The sequence below is a fragment of the Triturus cristatus genome, chromosome 5_2 (genome assembly GCF_964204655.1).
Source record: "Triturus cristatus chromosome 5_2, aTriCri1.1, whole genome shotgun sequence".
Classification (NCBI taxonomy): Eukaryota; Metazoa; Chordata; class Amphibia; order Caudata; family Salamandridae; genus Triturus; species Triturus cristatus.
The window spans coordinates 193,502,250-193,524,752 of record NC_140588.1 but is presented as its reverse complement, the minus strand read 5'-3'; the positions used below and the strand labels follow the sequence as shown (position 1 = coordinate 193,524,752).

General features: G+C 46.6%; 1 protein-coding gene across 1 annotated transcript in view; it reads right to left on the bottom strand.

The window, feature by feature from the left end:
• The window catches only part of NEDD9 (neural precursor cell expressed, developmentally down-regulated 9), an 85,016-nt gene that overhangs the window by 17,281 nt on the left and 45,232 nt on the right, over window positions 1-22,503 (bottom strand). Inside the window, exons 3-5 of the mRNA XM_085606969.1 lie at window positions 11,998-12,096; window positions 9,713-9,922; window positions 1,138-2,313 (exon numbers count right to left, since the gene is read on the bottom strand). Coding sequence (XP_085463095.1) covers window positions 1,138-2,313; window positions 9,713-9,922; window positions 11,998-12,096 — 1,485 coding nt within the window. The remainder of the gene's footprint in view (window positions 1-1,137; window positions 2,314-9,712; window positions 9,923-11,997; window positions 12,097-22,503) is intronic.

The following is a 22,503-nucleotide window of genomic DNA, read 5'->3' as shown; positions in this document are numbered from 1 at the left end:
CTTGCTGAAACGTGGCACCAGAGAGTGAAACTAGAGTGCCTAGTTGAAAATGGCTATTAGCATGAAGGTGAAACATGGGCATAATAGGCAGCACTTCTGTGCCGGGGTGCGCTGCAATGACAAACTGATATATGGAGATTGCAACGCATGCGGCTATAAACCTGGATTCAGGTCACTGCTATAGGAACATAAAGGACAGAATTATCCGTTTTTGCATTCCTACTGCTGAATGTGGGCAATGAACGGACAGAGGTATATGGGTTTGTCAGACGGCGACCCCAGTGCAGGTGCCTGGTATATAACTGAAGGGAGTGCATCACCCATATCACAAAAGGGTAGCGGTCAGTGGATGCAGAGAAGCGTACTGGTGTACTCTGCTCCCACCCCTGGGCTAACCTGAGATCACTGCATGCATATTATCCATGGAGGGAATACATCTACCAGAAGGGTAAGATCCTTGACAAATCCTTACTCCTATATCAGTTTGGCTTGGATGATCAAATGAAACTGAGGTTACACCAGTGCTTAATGAGAAAAAACATAAGCGCAGCAGCCCAAAGTGTTTCTAGGGACCTTGCTGTGGCGCTATCAGATGGGGCTAATATGGCTGCCTAGTCTCGATTCCACCGGCCGCCTCTTTTTCCCACTAGCCTGCACTTTTTAGCCCGCTGTTGCAGGTTCTCTTTTTCCCACCCCTTTTCACTGTTTCCTGTCTTCCTCTTACTCCTCCTGTCTCTTTCCTGCTTTTTCTCTCTTACTCCAGGTCAAATTCTAATGATTAAAAAATAAAAAAAAGATAAAAAGGGAGTGGCGGTGCCCACCACCAGCAACAGCCGCCAAAAATTGAGCACTGGTTTTCACACATGCATTTCTCAGAATAGAAATGCACACTATGTATACAGACGTTCAGTCTGTTTACAAGCAGTCCAAATCTGTTACTGCAGCTCCTAAGACTCCTACTGGCGACACTGCTACTGCCACTAAGTTGTAGTAAAGGAACATATGGATTAACAATTGGATAGCTTTCTCATACAATGAAGGCGGTGAAAAAGGGTTTTCATAAATATAAAATTCATAGAATAAATTCCAAAATACATAACATGGCCACATACGTACACCTTCTCAATGTTGGCTTACCTGCAAATGGACATAGTCGTAATCATCCATCCAGCTCGACTTCGAGCTATCGCTACTGTGGCCATTGGGATGCTGATGTTTATTTGTTGTCCTGAAATGGCTCTGAGATGAGTCTGCATTTATTAGTGGGGCTTGAGGGCTGTTGTAAATATAGTCAATTGAACCTGTGGTGTTTTCCAATGTGCTCTTTAGCCCCGAGCTTTCTTGGGTTCGTTTGAACAGCAGTTCTGAATTTGCAGCGATTGTGGTCGTTAACTGCTTAGCATCATCTGGGACAGTCCTCGCCACCATGACCGAGCGATCCAAATTGTCACTTTTTTTGTGCGCATTGGTGACGACCAACACATTGAGGGACCAGTTGCGGGAGGTCAGCTCCTGATTGGTCTGAGTCAGAATCTGGTGCGAGTCCTCCAGCCGCTGAAGTTCCCGCCTCATTTTGTTGTGGAGGCTGGAATCGGACAGGCTGCAGGCATTCACTGTTGCCGCTTTTGCAAAATGGATGTAGTCCGTGAGGGATTGCTCCACCTTGTCCATTGCAACGTGGATCTCATTTACATGCTTTTCCATGTACACAAAGGATCGCCATTCGGAGTTGACAAAGGCAATGAGCCTTGCGATGGAGGCCTCCACGGTCTGCTGGAGTCCATACAGTCTCACCAAGGCTGTGTCGGGGTCAAGCAAGAGCATTCTGTCGAGTGAGAGGGAAGCCGACACAGAAGACTCTTTTGAAGTTGTGGATGAAGTTGACATATTGCTCCGACTGCTCCCTGTACTGGAGAAAGACAATCGGTTCATCCCATCGGTTACATCCTGGAGCACTCCCTTGCCTTGCAAGATCTGCTGCGGTACGTCATACACCCCGTCATCTCTATCTGGTGTCAATCTTCCACTAGCACCACTTTGCTGACCAGGAAGTGGTGCCCCTCGAGGAATATCATATACATCCTTCTGGAGAGACAAGTCTTGCTCATACAGTTGTTTCCGAGACGCCCAGTCAGCCGCTCCTCTTAGGTCACTGTTCGTTCTTTGGTTTTTGTCTGTCCCAAACCCTTTATTGGAAGCAGGAGGCGTGTTGTGAGCATCTTCGAACCTTTGTGCCATTGAAGGTAGGAAGTCATAGGTCTCTCCTTTATTCCCTACATCATCTCGGAATGTAGGTGGTGGGGCAGCATAGATCTACAAAAGATCAAATGGCACACAGTTATATAAACACAAACAATTGTGGGTGTGTTATAAACAACATTTATGCTCATTACAGAAAAAAATAAAGAGCAGGTGGTGTATCATAGCAAATAATTTAAGGAAAAGCAAGGTTCTAAATGGGTTGAAAGCGGAAAGATGCAGTATAATTCCAAACATATAACTCTGAAGGTGAAAACCAAATAAATTAACACCAGGGGCCCTCGCCTACTTGCTTTCAGTTTTGCCATTCATATGCTGCCCCTTGTGATGCTTCCCCTCCCATACTGTAATCCCTTTTTGAATCAAACCATGCTAATTTTGTCCCACTCCCCTTCTTTGCAGTCCGAGGCTCTACAACAATCATAAAACTACCCTTAGAGCACTTTTCTTTCTGGTGGGTGTGCGGAACCAACATGGGCGTGAGACCCTCTGTTATCAACCACATGACCGATAGCAGGCCTAGTCTGAAGACTACACATTGAGCTCAACTCCATGTTGAAATAATACACCAGTCTTTCATCTCTAATTGGGGTGATCACAGGGTGTAAGTGAAAAGTTTAAATAAATAATAATTAAATAAATAGATCAATAATACATAAATGAACGAGGGGTGCAGGTCATATTATTCCCCTGCTGCACTTCCAACATGGCCTCCCTGAAAATATGGGCTAAGTTTTGGGCTACCAAAGTTTGTCCCACCCCTACAGGACAGAAATCTAGCATTGGGAGTGTGCGACAAAAACCAAGACCGTTAACATATCTGCTACCTGAAGGAACTTTGGGGCATATCATCAAGGCCAGGCGATAATTATCGCTCAGCGCTCTTAGCGCGAGGATAATTATCGCCGGCCAACACTGAATTTTACCGCGGAGATAGCGTGCTATCAGCAACGCTCATCTCCAAAGCGATAAAATTCAACGCGCAAGCTGCCAACTGTGCGATTATCGCTGGAAATCCAGTGATAATCGCACAACGATTGGCGAAAGCTTGCTGATAGGGCAAGGCAGACTTAGCCATAGGATATCATGGCTAAGGCAGCTGAAAAGCAGGCGTAAGGAAAGTAGCGATAACCGAGGTTATCGCTACTTTTCTTGTCGCTCTTCAGGTTAGCGTGTGGCTAAGAGACATTTCTCCCGTTATCTTGGGGTGGAACGCCCACTTTGCATCTCATTAGAGATGTGAAGATGGGCGTTGGGGGAAAGGGCGATAAGGCAAGGATTCACGCGAAAGCGTGACCTTGCTGATAAGGCGATAAAATTATCGCCGCTTTCCGTCTGAAAACGGACGCTAAAGTGGCGATAATTATATCGCCTGGCCTTGATTATATGCCCCCAAATTCTCCTTGTGGTCGGACTGTTACCCGAGGTAAAAGAAAGAGCGTTCATGTAACTGTTTACTTGTATGAATGCCTCGGCAATGTAAAAAAAATATTTGATCATTTTATTAACTTGAAAGGAACTAATGGATGAACACCTGTTTCTATGTTATTGTACAGATAGACCTAACAAGGCTTCAATTCTAGGTCATGTTTTTTAAAGCATGGAGGGACGAAAAACCCTTTCTCCCAATACTGAAGCAATTGCATGCCCTTTGTGTGCAAAAAACTACAAGGCAAAAAACAATATTTCATGTTAATGGCTTGCCTTCCTTAAATCTGAGCTGTCAGGGAGTATCTGACCCCACTTCTGCAGATGTACTCAATACCAGACTGGAATGGTGAAACTGAAGACATTGAAGCAACCTGCATCTGCTAATTCTTTCATCGGCATCACTACAAATATGGCACAACCCCACCTCACACTGTCTGATGGGGAACGCTGGGAATGAAGCTGGGGTGTAGGATCTAGCCAGCTCTTTTCATTCCTTTGTACATAAAAAATCCATTCCCCAGTTGTTGTTTACTAGTACATAATTTACCATGCTCATCGCCCCTTCCTTTCTAGACACCCGTCCTGGCGAGTCAAAGCACAGACTAAAAGAAAAGACACCAAAAATATCTACCACGTAAAATGATCTTCTCGCACAAATCGCGCCTTGCACCTAAATCCACTATAAGATTCAAACTCTCCAATGACTCATTAAACCCTCAGTAGGAGTGGCCCGTAAATGCCAGTACCCAGCGCAAACCCCTGTCTGTGCAGGGTTTGTAATTATTCTAAGATATGTAGAATTTATTGATAAAGATCGATCCCCAGCATGAATTGAGCATCAGAAAAATGCATGCTAAGTACCTGAACATGTGGATTTGTATGCACTAAGCAACAAAGTCTGCAAGTTATTCCTGACAAATACAGAATACAGTCTTTGCATCACAACCAATAAATTCTGAGCCTCGCAGAGCGGAATATTATTGGGAGCATGAAATATCAAACCTAATATGAACTAAGCTACTCCTGAGGCGGAAGCCGGGAGACAACAAACGCACTTTTTAAAACTTATTTCTTGTGTCACTGTTTGATATAAAAACTGTATTTTAAACCTGCGCACTCACCCTTCAGGCTTCTCCTCCTGGGCTAGTAGCACGCTGGAACAGCGAACCTTTCGCTGCAACGAGGCCGCCAGAAAAAGTCAATTCTGCCGCCATTACCGGCGAGGATCAGAGGCCACGCCCACTTGCAGGCCACGCCCACCCGCCCGAGTATATAAACGCTGCCGACAGCGCGACCTAGCTAGAACTAAGCTACTCCTGAGGCGGAAGCCGGGAGACAACAAACGCACTTTTTAAAACTTATTTCTTGTGTCACTATTTGATATAAAAACTGTATTTTAAACCTGCGCACTCACCCTTCAGGCTTCTCCTCCTGGGCTAGTAGCACGCTGGAACAGCGAACCTTTCGCTGCAACGAGGCTGCCAGAAAAAGTCAATTCTGCCGCCATTACCGGCGAGGATCAGAGGCCACGCCCACTTGCAGGCCACGCCCACCCGCCCGAGTATATAAACGCTGCCGACAGCGCGACCTAGCTAGAACTAAGCTACTCCTGAGGCGGAAGCCGGGAGACAACAAACGCACTTTTTAAAACTTATTTCTTGTGTCACTGTTTGATATAAAAACTGTATTTTAAACCTGCGCACTCACCCTTCAGGCTTCTCCTCCTGGGCTAGTAGCACGCTGGAACAGCGAACCTTTCGCTGTAACGAGGCTGCCAGAAAAAGTCAATTCTGCCGCCATTACCGGCGAGGATCAGAGGCCACGCCCACTTGCAGGCCACGCCCACCCGCCCGAGTATATAAACGCTGCCGACAGCGCGACCTAGCTAGAACTAAGCTACTCCTGAGGCGGAAGCCGGGAGACAACAAACGCACTTTTTAAAACTTATTTCTTGTGTCACTGTTTGATATAAAAACTGTATTTTAAACCTGCGCACTCACCCTTCAGGCTTCTCCTCCTGGGCTAGTAGCACGCTGGAACAGCGAACCTTTCGCTGCAACGAGGCTGCCAGAAAAAGTCAATTCTGCCGCCATTACCGGCGAGGATCAGAGGCCACGCCCACTTGCAGGCCACGCCCATCCTCCCTCTCTACCTCCCTTAAGGATGTGCATTCATCGGACGCGCAGCGGACGAGCGCAGCGGGCGCGCCGTTTGCGCGCCGAAGGCGCGCCTAAGGCGAGCCCGTCTTCGCCCGTCCTCGCCAAGTCATCGCCTCTCGCCACCCCCCCTGGTTCGCCCAGACCTTGTCATCGCATACGCTATGACGGTAAGGAACTTCTACTTCTGAACCCCTACCAAAAATGCCCTAACACCACTGGCATCCTAGGTCTTACGCATTTACAATGCACCCACTGCCACTTCTCCACCAACGCACCCACCAGGGTACGGTGTGACCCCCCTAATACTACAATACCGCCACTAAGGATACTCCAACTAAATTGCAGATCCCTCGTCAAACACCACCCGGAGGTGAACACGCTTCTTCAGGAAGAAAACCCCGACGTTTTATTTCTATGTGAAACATGGCTCCAAGATAGCTTGACCACCATCCCCAACCTATCACTGCCAGAGGAGTTTAATCTGGTCACCGTCAATCGTGATTCACGCGGGGGCGGCATTGCCATCATCTATAAAAAACAACTGACCTGCTCCTTTGTTAAGGAACCTCTTCAAGATTGTGAATGCGCCCAATTTAAAATTAGTGTGACCCCCCAATTCATGTTATCTGGTCTATATATCTATCGCCCTCCAGGCCAGGCCACTAAATTCATTAACGCCCTTCTCGAAACGGCGACAACGCTCACCACTAAGTTCGCCAACTTCACCATCCTAGGTGACCTGAATTTACACTTCGATGCGACGGGTGATAATACCATTATTAATCTTCTTGCCGACCTCTCGGCTCTGCAATTGAATTCCCTTGTCCACACCTCTACCCATATAGCTGGACACACCCTAGATCCGATCTTCTCTAACGTACAAGAGGCAGCAGCAGAAACCCCCATCCCTATGGGATGGACGGATCACCACCTAGTTAAAATGAGTGTCCCGGCACCCCAACGTCAACGCAAAACCGAATCCCTTCAGAGTCTAAAAAGACCTTGGCACAAACTTTCCCCACCCGACCTACATAAAACCCTTGGTGAATTCCAACATGAAGGTAACCAGAATATAGACGCGATCTACTCCTCGTTCACCACCTGGATTAGCAACGGCCTCGACACTCTCATCCCGGCCAGGCCGTCGAAAGGACGCAATACACCCTCCAACCCATGGTTCGACGACACCCTTAGGACTATGCGCAAGGAGTGTAAAAAGGCTGAGCGCATCTGGAGGAAACAATATGCTAACCAGGATAAGGCGGTGTATCTATCCAAGCTCAAGACCTATCACAAGGCTAGTAGATCCTCCCGTGCTTCTTTTTACTCTAACAAAATTAATTCCAATGCGAACCCATCCAAAATCATTTTTAAACTTGTGAAAGAGCTCCAAAGCCCTAGGACGCCCCCCCCAAAAATTTCCTCCCACGAGCAATGTGAACAGCTTGCAACCTATTTCATCGAAAAAATTCAGAAAATTTACGCAACCTTTCCGCAGACTGCTCCTCTCAAGGAAGTTCCCATGACCACGACCCCTAACATCTTACCTCTGTCCCTAATCCCTGCCATCACCGCTGCAGACCTGACCAAACTAGGCAAGAAAGTGGAGTCTGGCTCTCCAGCGGATCCCATGAGCCCTTCCCATTTCATGTCTTCAATGGACTTCTTTTCATCCCCCATGCTGAACATCCTCAACATCTCCTTCGCCACAGGACTCGTACCCATCGCTTGGAAACAAGCATGGGTATCACCGATAATTAAAAAACCCACCCTGGACCCCACCAAGCCAGAAAACTTTCGGCCCATTTCCCTTCTCCCATGGATGTCCAAAATTGCCGAAACCCATGTAAATGAGTCTCTGTCGAAACACCTGGACAATCATGGAATCCTGGACCCTTCCCAAAATGGCTTCCGTGCAGGCCACAGTACGGAGTCTGCCCTACTAGCTACCTCGGAGCGTCTCCGGATGATTCTAGATGCCGGTCATAGTGCTGCGCTGATTCTCCTCGATCTCAGCGCAGCCTTTGACACGGTATCTCATAACATCCTGCTAGAACGTCTGGAGACTACCGGTGTGACTGGCCCGGCACTTGCATGGTTCCGATCCTTTTTCAAGGATAGATCATTCAAGGTGTCTGCCCCTCCTTACCTCTCTAAACCTCACCCCATCGCTCAGGGGGTTCCACAGGGTTCAGCGCTGAGCCCCTCCCTCTTCAACCTATACGTCCAGCCACTCACGGACGTAGCTAGAGAATGGGGGCTCTCGCTTGTATCATACGCGGACGACACCCAGTTGGTTGTCACCCTCTCGGAAAGCCCGTCCGCCATGGCATCCAACTTCAAAGAGGGTATGTCTGCTGTGGCTCGCTGGATGACGGACAACTACCTCCAACTCAACGCCGGAAAAACCGAGGTGCTCCTCCTGGGCCGTAACATCAGCCTTTGGAACGAGCACTGGTGGCCGTCATCCTTAGGCAACACCCCACTCCCCAAAAGCTGTGTGAAAAATCTGGGAGTCTGGGTTGATGCCAACCTTAGTTTCCAATCCCACACAAAAAAGGTGGCAGCCACCTGCATAGGCCTTTTAAGGAACCTCAGGCCCATACTTGGGCTCTTCGATGCCAAGGCCCGCCAGCTCATCATCCAGGCCACCATTCTATCACGCCTGGACTACGCTAATGTCCTCCTGTTGGGAGCTAATAAAGCGGAAACAGCCAGATTCCAACGCATTCAAAATGCGGCAGCTAGAACGCTGGTTGGCCTCCCACGGAGGTGCTCAGCCAGAGCCACCATCCGCAAGCTCCACTGGCTACCCGTGGACCACAGAATCCAATTCAAGGCCTTAGTCATGATCTTTAAGATCGTGAAACTGGGAAGCCCCCCTCTGCTCCGAAGCCTTGTCCAACCCTACGCCCCTGGCCGTGCTCTTCGCTCTACCAACCAACTCCTCCTGTCAATCCCTAGGTTTCGACTTTGCCGAACTGGAGGCCGCTCCTTTGGGGTCCTTGGCCCCAAACTGTGGAACGATCTCCCCCTCAGCATTCGCACTATTGACTCCCTCCCTGCTTTTCGCAAAGCAATTAAGACTCATCTCTTCCCTGCTGCCTAGTTACCCCTCCCCCTCCACCTCAGATTAGTTTGTCTGTTCTTAGCGCCGGGACACCCCTTTGCCGGGGTAGCTGTTGCGCTCTACCAAATCAATCAAATCAAATCAATATCTGGCCTCTCATATTGAGGGCCTTAGATCAGTTACTGAACCTGGTCATACCATCTGTGATGAGCTAGTTTACGGCATTAACCAAGACACTTACACATTTTCGATATTTTGATAGTCCATACTGTTGCAGCATATTTTTTCAGTCTACGGTTGCACATGGATCCCCTTTGTGCAGGCCAGCAAATTCTGTCACCTACATGCTCCCCATCATTCATCCGGGGGTTGCGTAGAGAAGACTGAGGCAGATGGCAGTAACTGTGACCTCTTTTGTGTCAATAAGACCCAACAATATGAAGGTTGGCGCACAAGAGGGACACAGTAATTGGCCACTGGGTCTTCCTTAAAGATGCAAGAAGACCCTCCAAAAATACCAGATTTCAGATATTAAAGAGAGACTGAGGCAACCTAGAGAGGGACACTCCAAGGTATTGTGGTCATTCTTTTACCATAGGGGGTCTGTGGCCACCAAAACTGGGGAACACAAAACAGCCCCCACCACTTCAGCAGCCTACACACTGGAAATTCAGAGACATTGCATACACGACAACAGCAACATCAAAAGCTTTTAAATCTTTTTTATAGACTGGATACAGACAAAAAAGCTCTTGGAATGGAATGAAAAAAAACGTGGTTGCACAGGACCTACCCCTTGTGAAGGAGGGACATCGTAAAGCTCCTGAGAGGGAGGGATATCATACACGCCTTGAGAAGGAGGGATATCGTATATGCCTTGAGACGGAGGGATGTCATACACTCCTTGTTGAGAAGGAGGGATGTCGTAGACGCCTTGTGCTGTCGATTCATCCAGTGGACCAGAATACCGGGAGCCCTGAACTGGTGGGATATCGTACACGTCCTGCAATCAGATAAACAGTCTCGTTAATACCACGTTTTTTGTTATAACTCTTTTAGAGGAGATCATATTTGCAAACTAGTACACGTCAAGACTATCAAACATCAGGAGACTGTCCATACATAATCATGATATAGATACTGTTGCAAAGTCGTAGTTTGTCAGTGAGACTTCACGAGTTACAAGATAAAGAATATTGTGTTCATTCAGGGACCTGGCATGCGCCGAGACTGGCCTCTTAGAAGTCAATGATTAGCTGTCTTTAAAAGCCCCAGATACTGATGGGAAGGAGCGAGGATATCGTTACCCGAACACCAAGCCCCATTCGAATTGACGGGGAGTCAATTCCTTCCATACAAGCAGGTAAAACATATCCTACAACGTTACGGTGACCTCCTCTGCAACACTGCGGAGGAGAAGCATTTTGAGTAACACATTCTGGGAGCCCCGCTACATAAACATGTGTTCTCGCAAATCTATGCAACTTTGCCTATGAATAGCGTGCCACTCCTTAATGCCCTATGAAGTAAACGGGAGAGGGATCTAAGGAGATTGGATGATGACGCATGGGAAAAGGACAATGGATAACCCTGGTAGGTGGCTACCCGGTTGGGATTCTGGCTGATCCAGCTGGAAATTCTTCATAGGGCATACTATACAAGAACCGATCCATACAGAATGGGGAAAACGGTCAATGACCGCTGCCTAAGGGGCTGCAGACAAAGCGGGGCACTAATTCACACCCTGTGGCAGTGCCAAAGCATACAGGAAATTAGCAAGAGGCAGGATATTCCCGGTTACGGAATGCTCCTTAATGCTCAGCCCACAACTGGTGACACTGGGCATTTGGAGGAGCAGACGTTGGGCAGGTGCACACTCTTCCGTAACATGGCACTGATGGTAGCTAGGAGAGATATAGTGCAATATTGTCGAGGGACAAAGATTCCAACGGTGTCTGTATGGGTCTGAAATCTTCAATGGAGCATGAAAGCGCTGGATGTGGTTTATCAAGCTAGAGGGTGTCCACATAAGTTTGAAAAGATGTGGGGACCCTGGAAAGGGGGAGAGAATGGCACAGACTGAGAGACTCCAAATAACGGGGAAAAGTGGGCAGCAAAGAAGAGAACAAACGCACTAGGATGCATCACTAGGCTTGTGGCTCAAGAGTTGGGTCAAAGGAGAGCCGGAGCAGATCTCAGAACATGGACGTGGTGGAAATACAGATATGGGAATTACTGCATTGTATTGTTTCCATGGGACTTATTACAATTACTGTATGTTTGCATGTTGCTGTAAAACCCAATAAACAGATGTAAAAAAATCCCAATGTGTGAATTAAGAAAAATTCAAATTAGTACATAGCTTTAATTTCGGTTTAGAGCCTAAGAGTCAGGTGTTTAAATAATGAGGATAATTAACAGATTTTGTAGAGGAATCGAGAGACACAAAAGCTAAAAACAAAGGGGCATATCAACAACAACCGGCGATAATTATCGCTGAGCGCACTTAGCGCTCGGATAATTATCGCCGGCTAGCGCCGATTTTTATCGCTGAGATAGCGTGCTATTAGCAACGCTTATCTCATCAGCGATAAAAATCCTAGCGCTAACTGGCTAATGTGAGATTATCGCTGGAAACCCAGCGATAATCTCACGTTAGCTAGTTGATAGGGACTCACAAATTTAGCCATGCTATCCACCTTCCATAGGATATCATGGCTAAGTCAGTCCTGAAGCAGGCGTAAGGAAAGTAGCGATAACAGAGGTTATCGCTACTTTTCCTGACGCTATGCTTCATAGCGTTAGGCTTGCTGATAGGAGAAATGTTGCATAGCGACATTTCTCCTGTCATGCCAGGTCAGGAACGCCCACTTTGCATCTCATTAGAGATGCAAAGCTCGGCGTTAGCGTGACCTTGCTGATTAGGCGATAAAAATGTTATCGCCTGCTTGTTGATATGCCCCCTAATGAGCTCTCTGGTGGGAAAATGTTGCTTCCTTAAAATGAGGCGCTGACTTTAGAAGTCATTAAATCGGCCTGTGGCTTCTAGTACATTCGATCTCTGTGCGTTATACGTACCTGCTGGGGGCGCATGGGAGGGACGTCATACGTGTCCGAATGGTGCTTGGGCGGGAAGTCGTAGGTATAACCTTGGCCTACCCGGATGGGAGTCACCACCTGCATGTTCCGAGAGAAAGGGGGGGAACAAATAAGGATTCATTATTTGTATTTCATCGCTGAGAAGCCTTTTCTGTTCAGAACACACGTTTTCACAGTTACAAAAGGAACAACAAAATCCGCAAACAAGTAACACTCGCTGTCTTTGTACATAGGATTACAATTTAGGGATGAGGTTTAGAAATCTGTTGGCTTTATTCAATTCACCCCCCCCCCCCTCCTCCCTACCTCCCCCTTTCAATAGGGCTGTGGCAGTGAAGGGAACTGTTCACACTATATTTTACACCAAATCACCTTCCCCGGATCTCTGCACGCCCTCCATTAAATTGTTTTCGATTGTTGAGATTCCTGGGAATGGAAAATTGCCCAATTATTCTAACACCAGGGGCCTTGCCCTGCCCTGCTCGAACACCCCCCACCACCCCCCTCTTTGCTGCATTAGCCGATGAAAATAAAGGCGCGTTGTCGGTAATATGCACCTCAGGCAACCCCTACGTATAAACGGCTGGAGGGGAGGCAGGCCGGCCCATGCTGTCTGCCCCCCATGTTTTTCTGTACATTAATCGTCTCCTTAGTGGCACCTCAAATATCCTGGGAGGGTAAGAGGCAGGGGAGGGCTGGGATGTTTTGTAAAAGTAGCTTTGGTTGGGAGCTCCGTCTGGCCAGGTGTCTTACTCTGGGGCCTGAACATTTTCAAACTCCTGTCTGCCGGTTAAATTCGAACTGTCCACTGATTGCATTACAGGTACAAGAAGTAATGGCGGGCACTCAGAGCCCCGCCATTTTGAACCAGTTGTCCTCAGTCGCCAGCACTACAGTTTGCACAATTTCTCCAGCGTTTGGCGTTGAAATCTCAGGAAACAACACCCTCTCAAGATGCCATGTCACAGTCCTCACAACTCAGCTCCAAAATGGCATCTCATAGGTCTCCAGTGCACACGACCTGGGTGATCTGCCACTGAACAACTTACTAGATACATTGGTGTCAAGGTACTGTCCGTGTCTGAAGAGAAGTGAACACACTTCAGCCAGGAACCGACAAGGAGAATGGAGTGACCAGCCAGCACGCCTTGCAGGCAGTCATGGTGGCAGCACACACGAGGAGTCTGGCTGGTCAGGATAAATGTTAGCTGCTTGTATTGGTATGGCCCGCGCTGCAGCAGTATTAGAGGGATCAGATTGAAGTGAACGGGGAATAACTCTGGGGAAGCGAGTGAAGGGGCTGTGAGTCTTTACCAGGCTGTCTCTTGCCTGGTTGGTCACACAAGTCTAAGGGCACTCAAGCAAAAGGAGAAGGGAAGACAGGATGTGTCCAAATCAGAGCCAGGCAACAAAGTCAAAGCAGCCGCAGTCCCCTTTCTGTTCCTACATTGGGCTGAAAAGGTGACCCAAAAGGTGCAAATAGAGGTCTAATAAAGAAAGTCTATTCTTAACATTTAGAACCCCTTCACCTGCCTCTGGAATAACTGTGCCGCATTCCTGTGGTGGCTGCCTCACAATGCGACATTCAACAAGGCCCCAATGAATGCCAAGAATGCATGCTCACAACAAGCAGAAGCATCGAGAACCGCTGGCCAGAAAATGGCCCCTTTGTACTAAACACTGATTATTCTACCAGGCCAGCGATGGAAGAAACTCCCCTGCATAACTCACCGAGCGAGCAACGCTGCTGTGAGGGATCCATCCTCGGGAACATGGTGAATGAATGCGCTTAGAGGAGCCGGTCTGCTTTTGGGTGGAGGATATGGGTGCCTGGCACTGCAGCGACACGTAGATATAAACTTGTTTCGGAGACTTCAGTGGATTCGGGAGTTCCGGCAGAGTCCTCCCTTCCGTAGAATAATTTACCACAACACAGCACTTGCACCATCGATGGACAGGACATTGGCCGACAGCTGGGCCACACCGCCACAAACAGGTCCAATATGAATCCTCATTGCATTCCTTCCCGCTGAACACCCCTGTAATCTAGAGTGAAAGCCATACGGGGCGTTTATGTTGGCATCAACTTTCTGTTAAGGAATGAGACAAACTGGCAACAGAGGCACAGGATTCCTGTGGTACAGCACCGCAGACTGAGGATGGGCTATCGGCTGATCTTTAATCATTTCTTGCCAGCGCCTTCCTTCTGACTTTTGGTGCTAATTTACCTCAACACGAGGGGCTTGCGTCTCTGGACAATAGTGCTGGTGCCGATAGCTGTACTTTGCAGCCACCAGGCTGGCGCGACTGGGTCTAAACTGAACTCTTGCGAAGTTCTTTACCAGCGAAGGATCGCTTCACTCACTTCTGGTGATAAACAGATATAGATTATAACAGAGATGTTTAAGTGGGCCATACATTTCTATTCTTGATGTATATCTGACTTGTATTTCTCTGTTAGAACAGCACACAGTGATGAACGGTTGCGTGCCAGCACTTTCCACTCTTCTGGGGTTACTTTACCACAATGGGATCTGCGTCAGCTCCTATGGCTGTAATTTGCAGCTGTACTGCCTTCGCATGAACAGATCCAATATGGACTCTTGATGTTTTTCCCTACAGCCCATTTACACCAGTCTTGGAGAAAAAGACATGGAGACTCTGCCAGAGACAACTAAGTGATAGTCAACTGGCTGAAACGCAAGATGGTGGAAATCTGCACGAGAGGCACAGGATTCCTGCGGTACAGAACGCAGTGTGGGGATGTTTTTTTTTATGCTACCATGTATTCATAATTTGCCAGCACTTTCCAGCCTTCAGGGACTAATTTGCCACAACACTGGGCATGCATCTTTGGCCGATAGGACATTGACATAGCTATACCGCGGAGCTCAGACACACCGCCACAAACGGGTCCCATATGAATGTGTGGTACCTTCAGACCCAACTAATGGGTCAAGTATGAACCCTCATTGTATTCATTCACAGAAACTGCCTTTTGAAACCAGTTCTGGGGGAAAGCTATACAGACTATTCCAAAAACATTTAAGTCGGTGTTATCTTGCCATTTATGTGCTATGTAGGATGTTGGTGGCGAAGCCTCAGAATTCCTATGGTAGGGGAGCCTCTAGCAAGGATAATCTCTGCTCATCCTTCCCATGAATTCAAGAAAGTGCTATGCAAGGTTCTATGCACCAACTTCGTTTTTGCTAACGAGTAGGCTAATGGATCAGGACAGCACAAAATGCTTCGTTTGAAGCGAGTAATACCACTAATGATACTCTGGGTGAATTTCTTCCAAGTCTATTGATGAAGCTTCTTTGTAGGTGGGTAACAATAACACACTGCAGGTCCCCTTGGAAAAAAACGCAGGGTTACTTTAATTCCTCTGTGCAGCGTAAGGAGATACAGAGAAACAGGGTGCTTATTTGCGCATTAAGTGAGATCGCTAGAGGTACAGCCAGGATCAAGGGCTCGGGATCAACCCCTTTCACCTGAAAAAGACCCAAAAGATGTCCCCTCTCTCAATATTTCTCTTTTCATTAACAGCCAATCTCCCTAGTTAGCCTTTTTTTAGGCACCCAATAGAACAGTCGATAGATCTGTAGATGGTGGGGACAGGCGAGATGGCGGAACAGACATGGAAAAAATGAGGGGTAGAGAGAGAGTGTATCCATTGGAAGACACAGCCAGATTTGGCCTGGTTTGGCGATCCGAAGAGTCGCTCTTCTATCACAGTGAGAGATGGAATGGAGTGCAGGTCGTAAGAGGAAATTGTGATTGGGCAAATCAGACCTCACATACGCCATTGAAGCTTCAGAGCACTGATAATAGCCCGTTTTAAACCGTTGTCAGCGGCATGACATGCCGCGTTACACAACAGAAGTATGATGACATGGGCGATGAACTATCTTACATTCTCAGTTTTTGCACGGTTACAATCCATGTGTTAACTAGAATACCTGTATTCCCTTCCTCACAGATTATCTAATTGGAAGGTTCCTATCTCCCTCCTTGGGTTCCATGCTGCTAATCACGATATAATAAGTTCCTGCCCCATCTGTGTCTGATTTCCTGCCTCTTATTCCGGTTATACGCCCTCTGTGACTTCAATTACCCCCTCTTTGCTTATTTTCTGTTCTGATTTTTTTGATTTCTTGTTTAGTGCGCTTTTTGAATTTTTTTCCCCTGGGCTCCGGTTCCCTGCCCCCACGACCACTTAGTTAATGTGAGCAGCAGCACTATATTAAATTAATTCCGGTTCTCTCCTATATGGAGAGCTACCTCAGCTTTAAAGTATTGCTGTTTGGGTTACATTTCCATTTGAGTCACGTATCAATTACTTCTAGCCCGGTTACCATGACAACTTCAATTTCTGCAGAAAGCTAACTAATCACATATAAATGTACACATATTTTATGCACTTCCTTTGTAAAAAAGTTATGTTTTTCTGCCTTTATCTACTGTCGCTTCTACGCTTACAAACGGCCGTCAAAATAGTAACTTAGCATATTTAAAAAAAAAAGGTAAAATCGCATAGTGTATTAAACGAGAACGCAGCAGTGTGCTGTATCAAATGACCCCGAAAGAGCCTGACAGCAGAGCCGGTTCCCAGGGCGCACATCAGCGTCGACGCCCATCTTTGAAGTAAAAGAGGGCGGTGCCTGGCTTCTCGGAACACAATGAGGGGAAAAGGTTTCCTAATACCAGAATGGAAGGGGCTTGGAACCCGGCCAAAGCCTAACTTCACACACACCGCCCACCGGAAGCACTCTGCGGGCTGCTGAGAAGGGCCGTTCGAGTCTGCAAGGGCAACACTTGCTTGTTGGCTTGTTTTTTTATTTTTTGTTATATTTTGGTCGCATTCCGAGTGCCCCGCTATTAACAGAATTATTTTATCCTAATTCCACTACCTCAATGTTTACTCTAAAATGTTCATGTCAATTAATCTTCATCCAATTGCAGACCGGGTTTGTGACCGAGTAGGGACTGCAAGTAGTGTGCAAACTTTGTACTTTTTTCAGCCAGGTAGACCTCGAAAATGTGTTTTAAGGAAACCATGAAAAATCGGCAGGGCTCGAAAGCTAAACCTTTAGATCAACATGTGGAAATTACACAACATTCAATTTGATTTCTGAAAACAAGTTCGAAGATTTTTGCTGATTACGTTTTTTTTTTAAATTGGAGGTTACAGTGTTCTTGGGTTCACTCAAAGCATGAATATACTGCATTCTTCCGCTGCCTTTGGCATTTGCTTGAATTGACAGATTCCGCATAACTGTTTTTAGTCTGCTTTTAACACTGGAAGTGGAATATGCAGCTCAAAGGCTTTATCAATATGTGGGGTGATACCCTTAACAGTGAGATGCTGGGAGTGAACCTGCATCTTTGGTTTGTTATAGTGATATGCCAATGTGTAAGCATGGCAAAGCATACACTTAGGATGTGCGCCAGGTCAGATGCAAGCAGCTTGCGGGTAGGAAGAGACAAGAGCAGTGGGTCTCTAAAGAGGGGTCAGATGAGGCCCATGCCACAGCTTCATTTAGTCTGCCCCCGGGACCCCACCACCAAGGGACGCCACCACCGAGGCGGCCGAATGTGACATAAAGAAAAACACAACTTGCCACACTATTGCATCCAACAACCTTTCTCTCCGAAAAAACAACTTTTTTAGGAAACACACAATCTTACATGTTTACTTAAAATGTTGAAATAGGACTATGTACATGTGCATAAAAAGCAATCACCTCTAGAAACGCCACTGGGCAAGAGGTACCAGGGGACGACCAAGTACTGAGGGGGGTGGTGTCGCACAAATCTCAAGTTTTACAGACATTTTAGCTAGGAGCCTATTTCAGTGGTTGGTTGACCAAAGTGCAGCACCCTGCTCTTGCCCTTTTTAGAAACAGTAATTTGGAATAAAAAAATACATGCGTCCGCCATTTTGTTGCTGTGGTCTGATTTGCTAAATCACACCACCCTGAAAGGAGAATCGCTGTAAAAATTCAGTTTCCCCTATAATCAATAACGCAATGCACTCATTTTGGTTGACCAAACAGTATATCATGAAGAACGTCTGTATGAAAACCCTTTCATCCCTGTGTAACCCCGGGATTGGCTTTTTTAAGTTCTGGAGGGCACTTCCCAAGACACATGACCTAGCTTACTGTCAGGCAGACATGTATCTGTGTGCTATTTGTGGTCATTTGGGCTTGAATAATAAACCAACCTTCCAAACTAATACTTTTCCCTGTTTATGCATGGAAACAGACAGATGGTGTCCCACAGACACACTGCCCACCATTTCCCAGAAAGGGCTGGGGCAGAGGCAAAATGGTAGCTACACAGGGACGGAAAAACCAGTAATCAGCTTCTTGTCCCAAAGACCATTTCTTATGTCAGGTTCTGCTGGGGAGATGTCAGCAGGCGTGCACATTGCTGCTGCATGAGGAATGGGCAGCGGGGAGCTCACCTCTAAAGGTGCCTAGGTGCTTTCAAAGGGATTCTACATAATTTTATTTTCTTCTGTGCACCGTAAAAGACATTTTCCAAGCACGAAAATGAAAAATGGATCCCTAACTTATCATTAAACAGCAACTGCAACTTTACATGGCTGCGTGGGCCCCGTTACGAGCCTAGGAAACGGCATATGCTTTTGCAGTGGTTCCCCTGATAGAGTTCCCAGCTGTTCATTTTTGGACTCTTCTGCTGAGGTCAGATGGGTGTCTGAAAGGGCTAGTGTTGGGTTACGGCTCTGAAGAAATGGCCACAGAATGGAGGGGTCAAGTCTTGTCTGAGCCGAGTGTGGGATTCCCATCTGCGCAGCTCCCACTGGTTGGGTTTCTACTCGCACGCATGATTAATACTTCTTCGATTTCAAAATGTTTCAAGGCGAATATGGAGGAGACGGTCTTGAAACAGACCTGGTGGTTAGAAGTTAAATATGTGCTTTACAGCGGTATGGTATATGCAGGGTCACAGGGATTATGCAAGAATTATGGAAAAAATAATGCAGCAGGATTGACTAAATTATGCGTCAAGGACAGGACCGTTATGAGGCACGATGCAGCACATTCTATTATGCAATTTTAACACATTACTAGTGTATGTGCAAAGTTTTCCTCTCATTACCAATTACGTGGCAGAGGATCCTGTCACAGACCTGCATAATGTATGTGTCCCTCAATATAGTCCCATGCAGCCACGGGGGGGAGGGGGAGGGGACGGGGGGAATGAGTAGGGCATGGGCACCATCCAGTGGGGCCTAGAAGATTTAATATCTTCCAAGTGGACCGACTGAGCACTCAATAGGTTCAGTTGAGTGAGACACCTCAACACCCCCGTCAAATTTTGTAGCGGGTGTACAGCATAGCTTTGCATTATATTTCTAATGCTATGGTAGACAGAAAAGTAACCATGCAGAGGTAAGGAAGGAAAGAACACATGTCTCCTTGGGTCACAGCCGAAAGAGAACATGCCTTTTGTGTTCAGTTTGATGGTGAAATACAGAGCAATATGACAAGAAATAAACTGGAAAGCCAGAGTCTGGCAAAACTGGTACATGCGAGGAACTCCAGCACTGGCACAGGTCAGCACTTCCTGTGAGAGGTACACTGACCTCTAGACAAGACCTGAGCCCTCAACTGGGCACACAGGTCTCTTGACGCACACGGGCAATCTGTTCCAAGGCTGTTGTTGAAGAATGTTTCAATGGCAGAATACAGGTGAAAAACAGTGACTGAAAAGAAATGTTATAAATAAATAAAGCCCCGAAAACATACTTTTCACTCAGTGGAAAAAATGTAGGCTGTACGCAGAAGCCCCTACAGAGAGGTATGCAGCATCCGGATACTGAAACAAGAGCAAACGTTTGGCAGTCGGAGCACACGGAGTTAATACCTAGGGTCCTGCAAGGTCACCCGTTTGCTCATACTGCACTTCGAAAAACATGATGCTTCATCTAACCCAGAAATGGTAACACTTGCTCAGTGTTTTAATTGAGGTAGAAATTGGACAGGAGAGTAGTTACTGAGCTTACATCCATTTGACCCCCACAAGTTTTCCAGAGAGTGGTTTACCTTGAAATATAATCGATTGACTTCCAATCCATTATATCTAGCCATTGCTAGTTTTGGTATATTTCGACCATGCTGTGTAGAGGCGGGAAAAAGCAAGGCTGTCAGTACTTATTAAGCAACCAGAATTATATTGTGTGCTCCGTTGAGGTCAGCTCATCAAAGAAAGCCTTCTGCTGTCTGCGTATTTGGCCCATCAGACGCAGTCTCCGGCAACTTTCAGTTGTATGTACGAGGCATTGGCGTTAAGCGGATCTATTTGCTTGTAACGAAAGAAAGAACACGGAATGGAAAATAGGGTTTGCACTGCTGTTCGACGTCCGCCCTTTTATTTTACCTACAGTTTGTCATAGTCTTCAATTCTGGCAGTGGTATAAGATCAAATGAAACATATCGAGGAGAAGGAGGAATGGCGGCATGGTACAAACATCATTATTGCTCCTGGTTACCATGAAACCATGGCATAAAGATGGTGGTGGGGGCTTGGAATATTTAAGAGAAGAGCACCCTGCTCAACTTTCTGTTTCAAAAGAAAAGGCTGGGATGCTGATAAGCACAAAGTGCATGGGTATCCATTCTATGAGTCCAAACATTATGTCGAGAAATTGTTACCATTCGGCTTCTTGGGTTTTTGAATTCCCATAATCAGTGGACACCTCCTGTTTGAAATATGGGATTCACCTCCAACTATAAACCTGAACTAGTTCCCTAAATTTAATGCAATCATAACATTTGCAATGCATTAACTAAAGTTTGAAATTAACACCCAACTTCATACTTCCCTCCATCCAATGACTCCAAATTAAATATCTGAACACATCTTCTCTTTAATCCTCGAGTCCTCCTTCAACTGACCTTTATAACCCTTCTGGCAATGCCTGTGACGAGAATAAAACTGAAGGAGGTACGGTCTTTTTCTGGGGTGGCCACTCTAGGCTCTCCCCAAACTGACGGTAGGGTGATCAGTGCCTGGAGAGGGTCGATCTAGCGAACGATGGTTCAGTAATCAGTGCCTGCAGATCACAGAGCCTGTGGTGTGTCCCACACTGAAGGCCACGCTTACACATAAGAATTAAGAGGTTTCTTTTCCTTACCCAACATCTTAAAATAAGAGCACATAAGTCATTTTTGTGTTGTGTGTCATGAAAAATGCCTTGGAGTGGCACCACATGCCGAGCCTGGATCGCTTTCACAAGACTGCCCCCCGTTTAGGAGGAACGAGGCTGGGAGAGTTTGTCGGCTGCAAGGCATGCTGTGCAGTGATTCACCCCGTCTCAGTTTCTAAGAGGGCTCCACCAGCACTCTTCAAAGCGCGCTACTACAACATGACTGGGGGAGGTTGGCTGAGGTGGGGAAAGGCCGGTGAGTCAGAAGTAAAAACACACTATGACTGGCTCAGAACTTACAAGTATGGCTCTCTTTGTTTAGTTCGATTACAAACTTCTGAAGAGTACAGGTATCACATTGCACACAATTCATCTCACACTTCTAAGGCCACAGTGATCTGTGCTGCCCAAATGGGTAAATAATCTACGTAGACGACTATTCAACACATAAGCATGCTTGCGCCCACCACACAAAATCACCACACATACACAGGCCATATAGAACATGAGGGCAGCCACACAACATTGAGACACACTCACACCGAAACATTTACACTCCACTCACACACATGAAATCAATGCAAAAATCAACATACATGGACACACAAAAACTCAAGCACCTAATAAGAAGGCAAACAGTTCCCAAAATATGTAACTGTAGAGCACAATCTTATAAAGTATGTTCTGCTCAAGTTCCTGCGTGGTGTTTACTTGCTTTGTTCTTTTTACTGTTGCATTAAAGCAATACAGGGTGTGTTCACTTCGCCCATACACGTGTAATTAAAATGTGTCACACACAGAAAACAGAGCTAGTCATACATGTACAAACAAAGCAAAAGTTGAAATATTGCCACTTGACTTTCACTGGAGAGAGGGATATTTTAGAAGGAATAATGCATATACAAAGGGAAAATTAACAGTGGGAGAGTTGACAAGAATGATACAGCTCGGCATCCATTAATAGGCATGGTAAATGTTGAGGAAGAAGTCCTTCACGTGGATATAAAATGAATTCTCTTCACCTCCACAACATTCTCAAGATGTTGAATAACAGTATCCTTAATTTTGATGGAGGAAATGTGAAAGTTAGGCGGTAGTGGCTAGCGTGCAACACATCTCTCTCCCCTGAGTTCTCAACGTTTGTCAAAACTCTACATTTCCCTCCATTCTACATCATTACCACAGTGAAAATAAACACCAAGTGGCATCTGACCAGGCTTTGATCTTCCCCAGTTCTGCTACATATTGCCCCTTTCCCACCCCATGTCTCTTTTGAAGGTCACATCCTGGGTGCCACCTGCAGC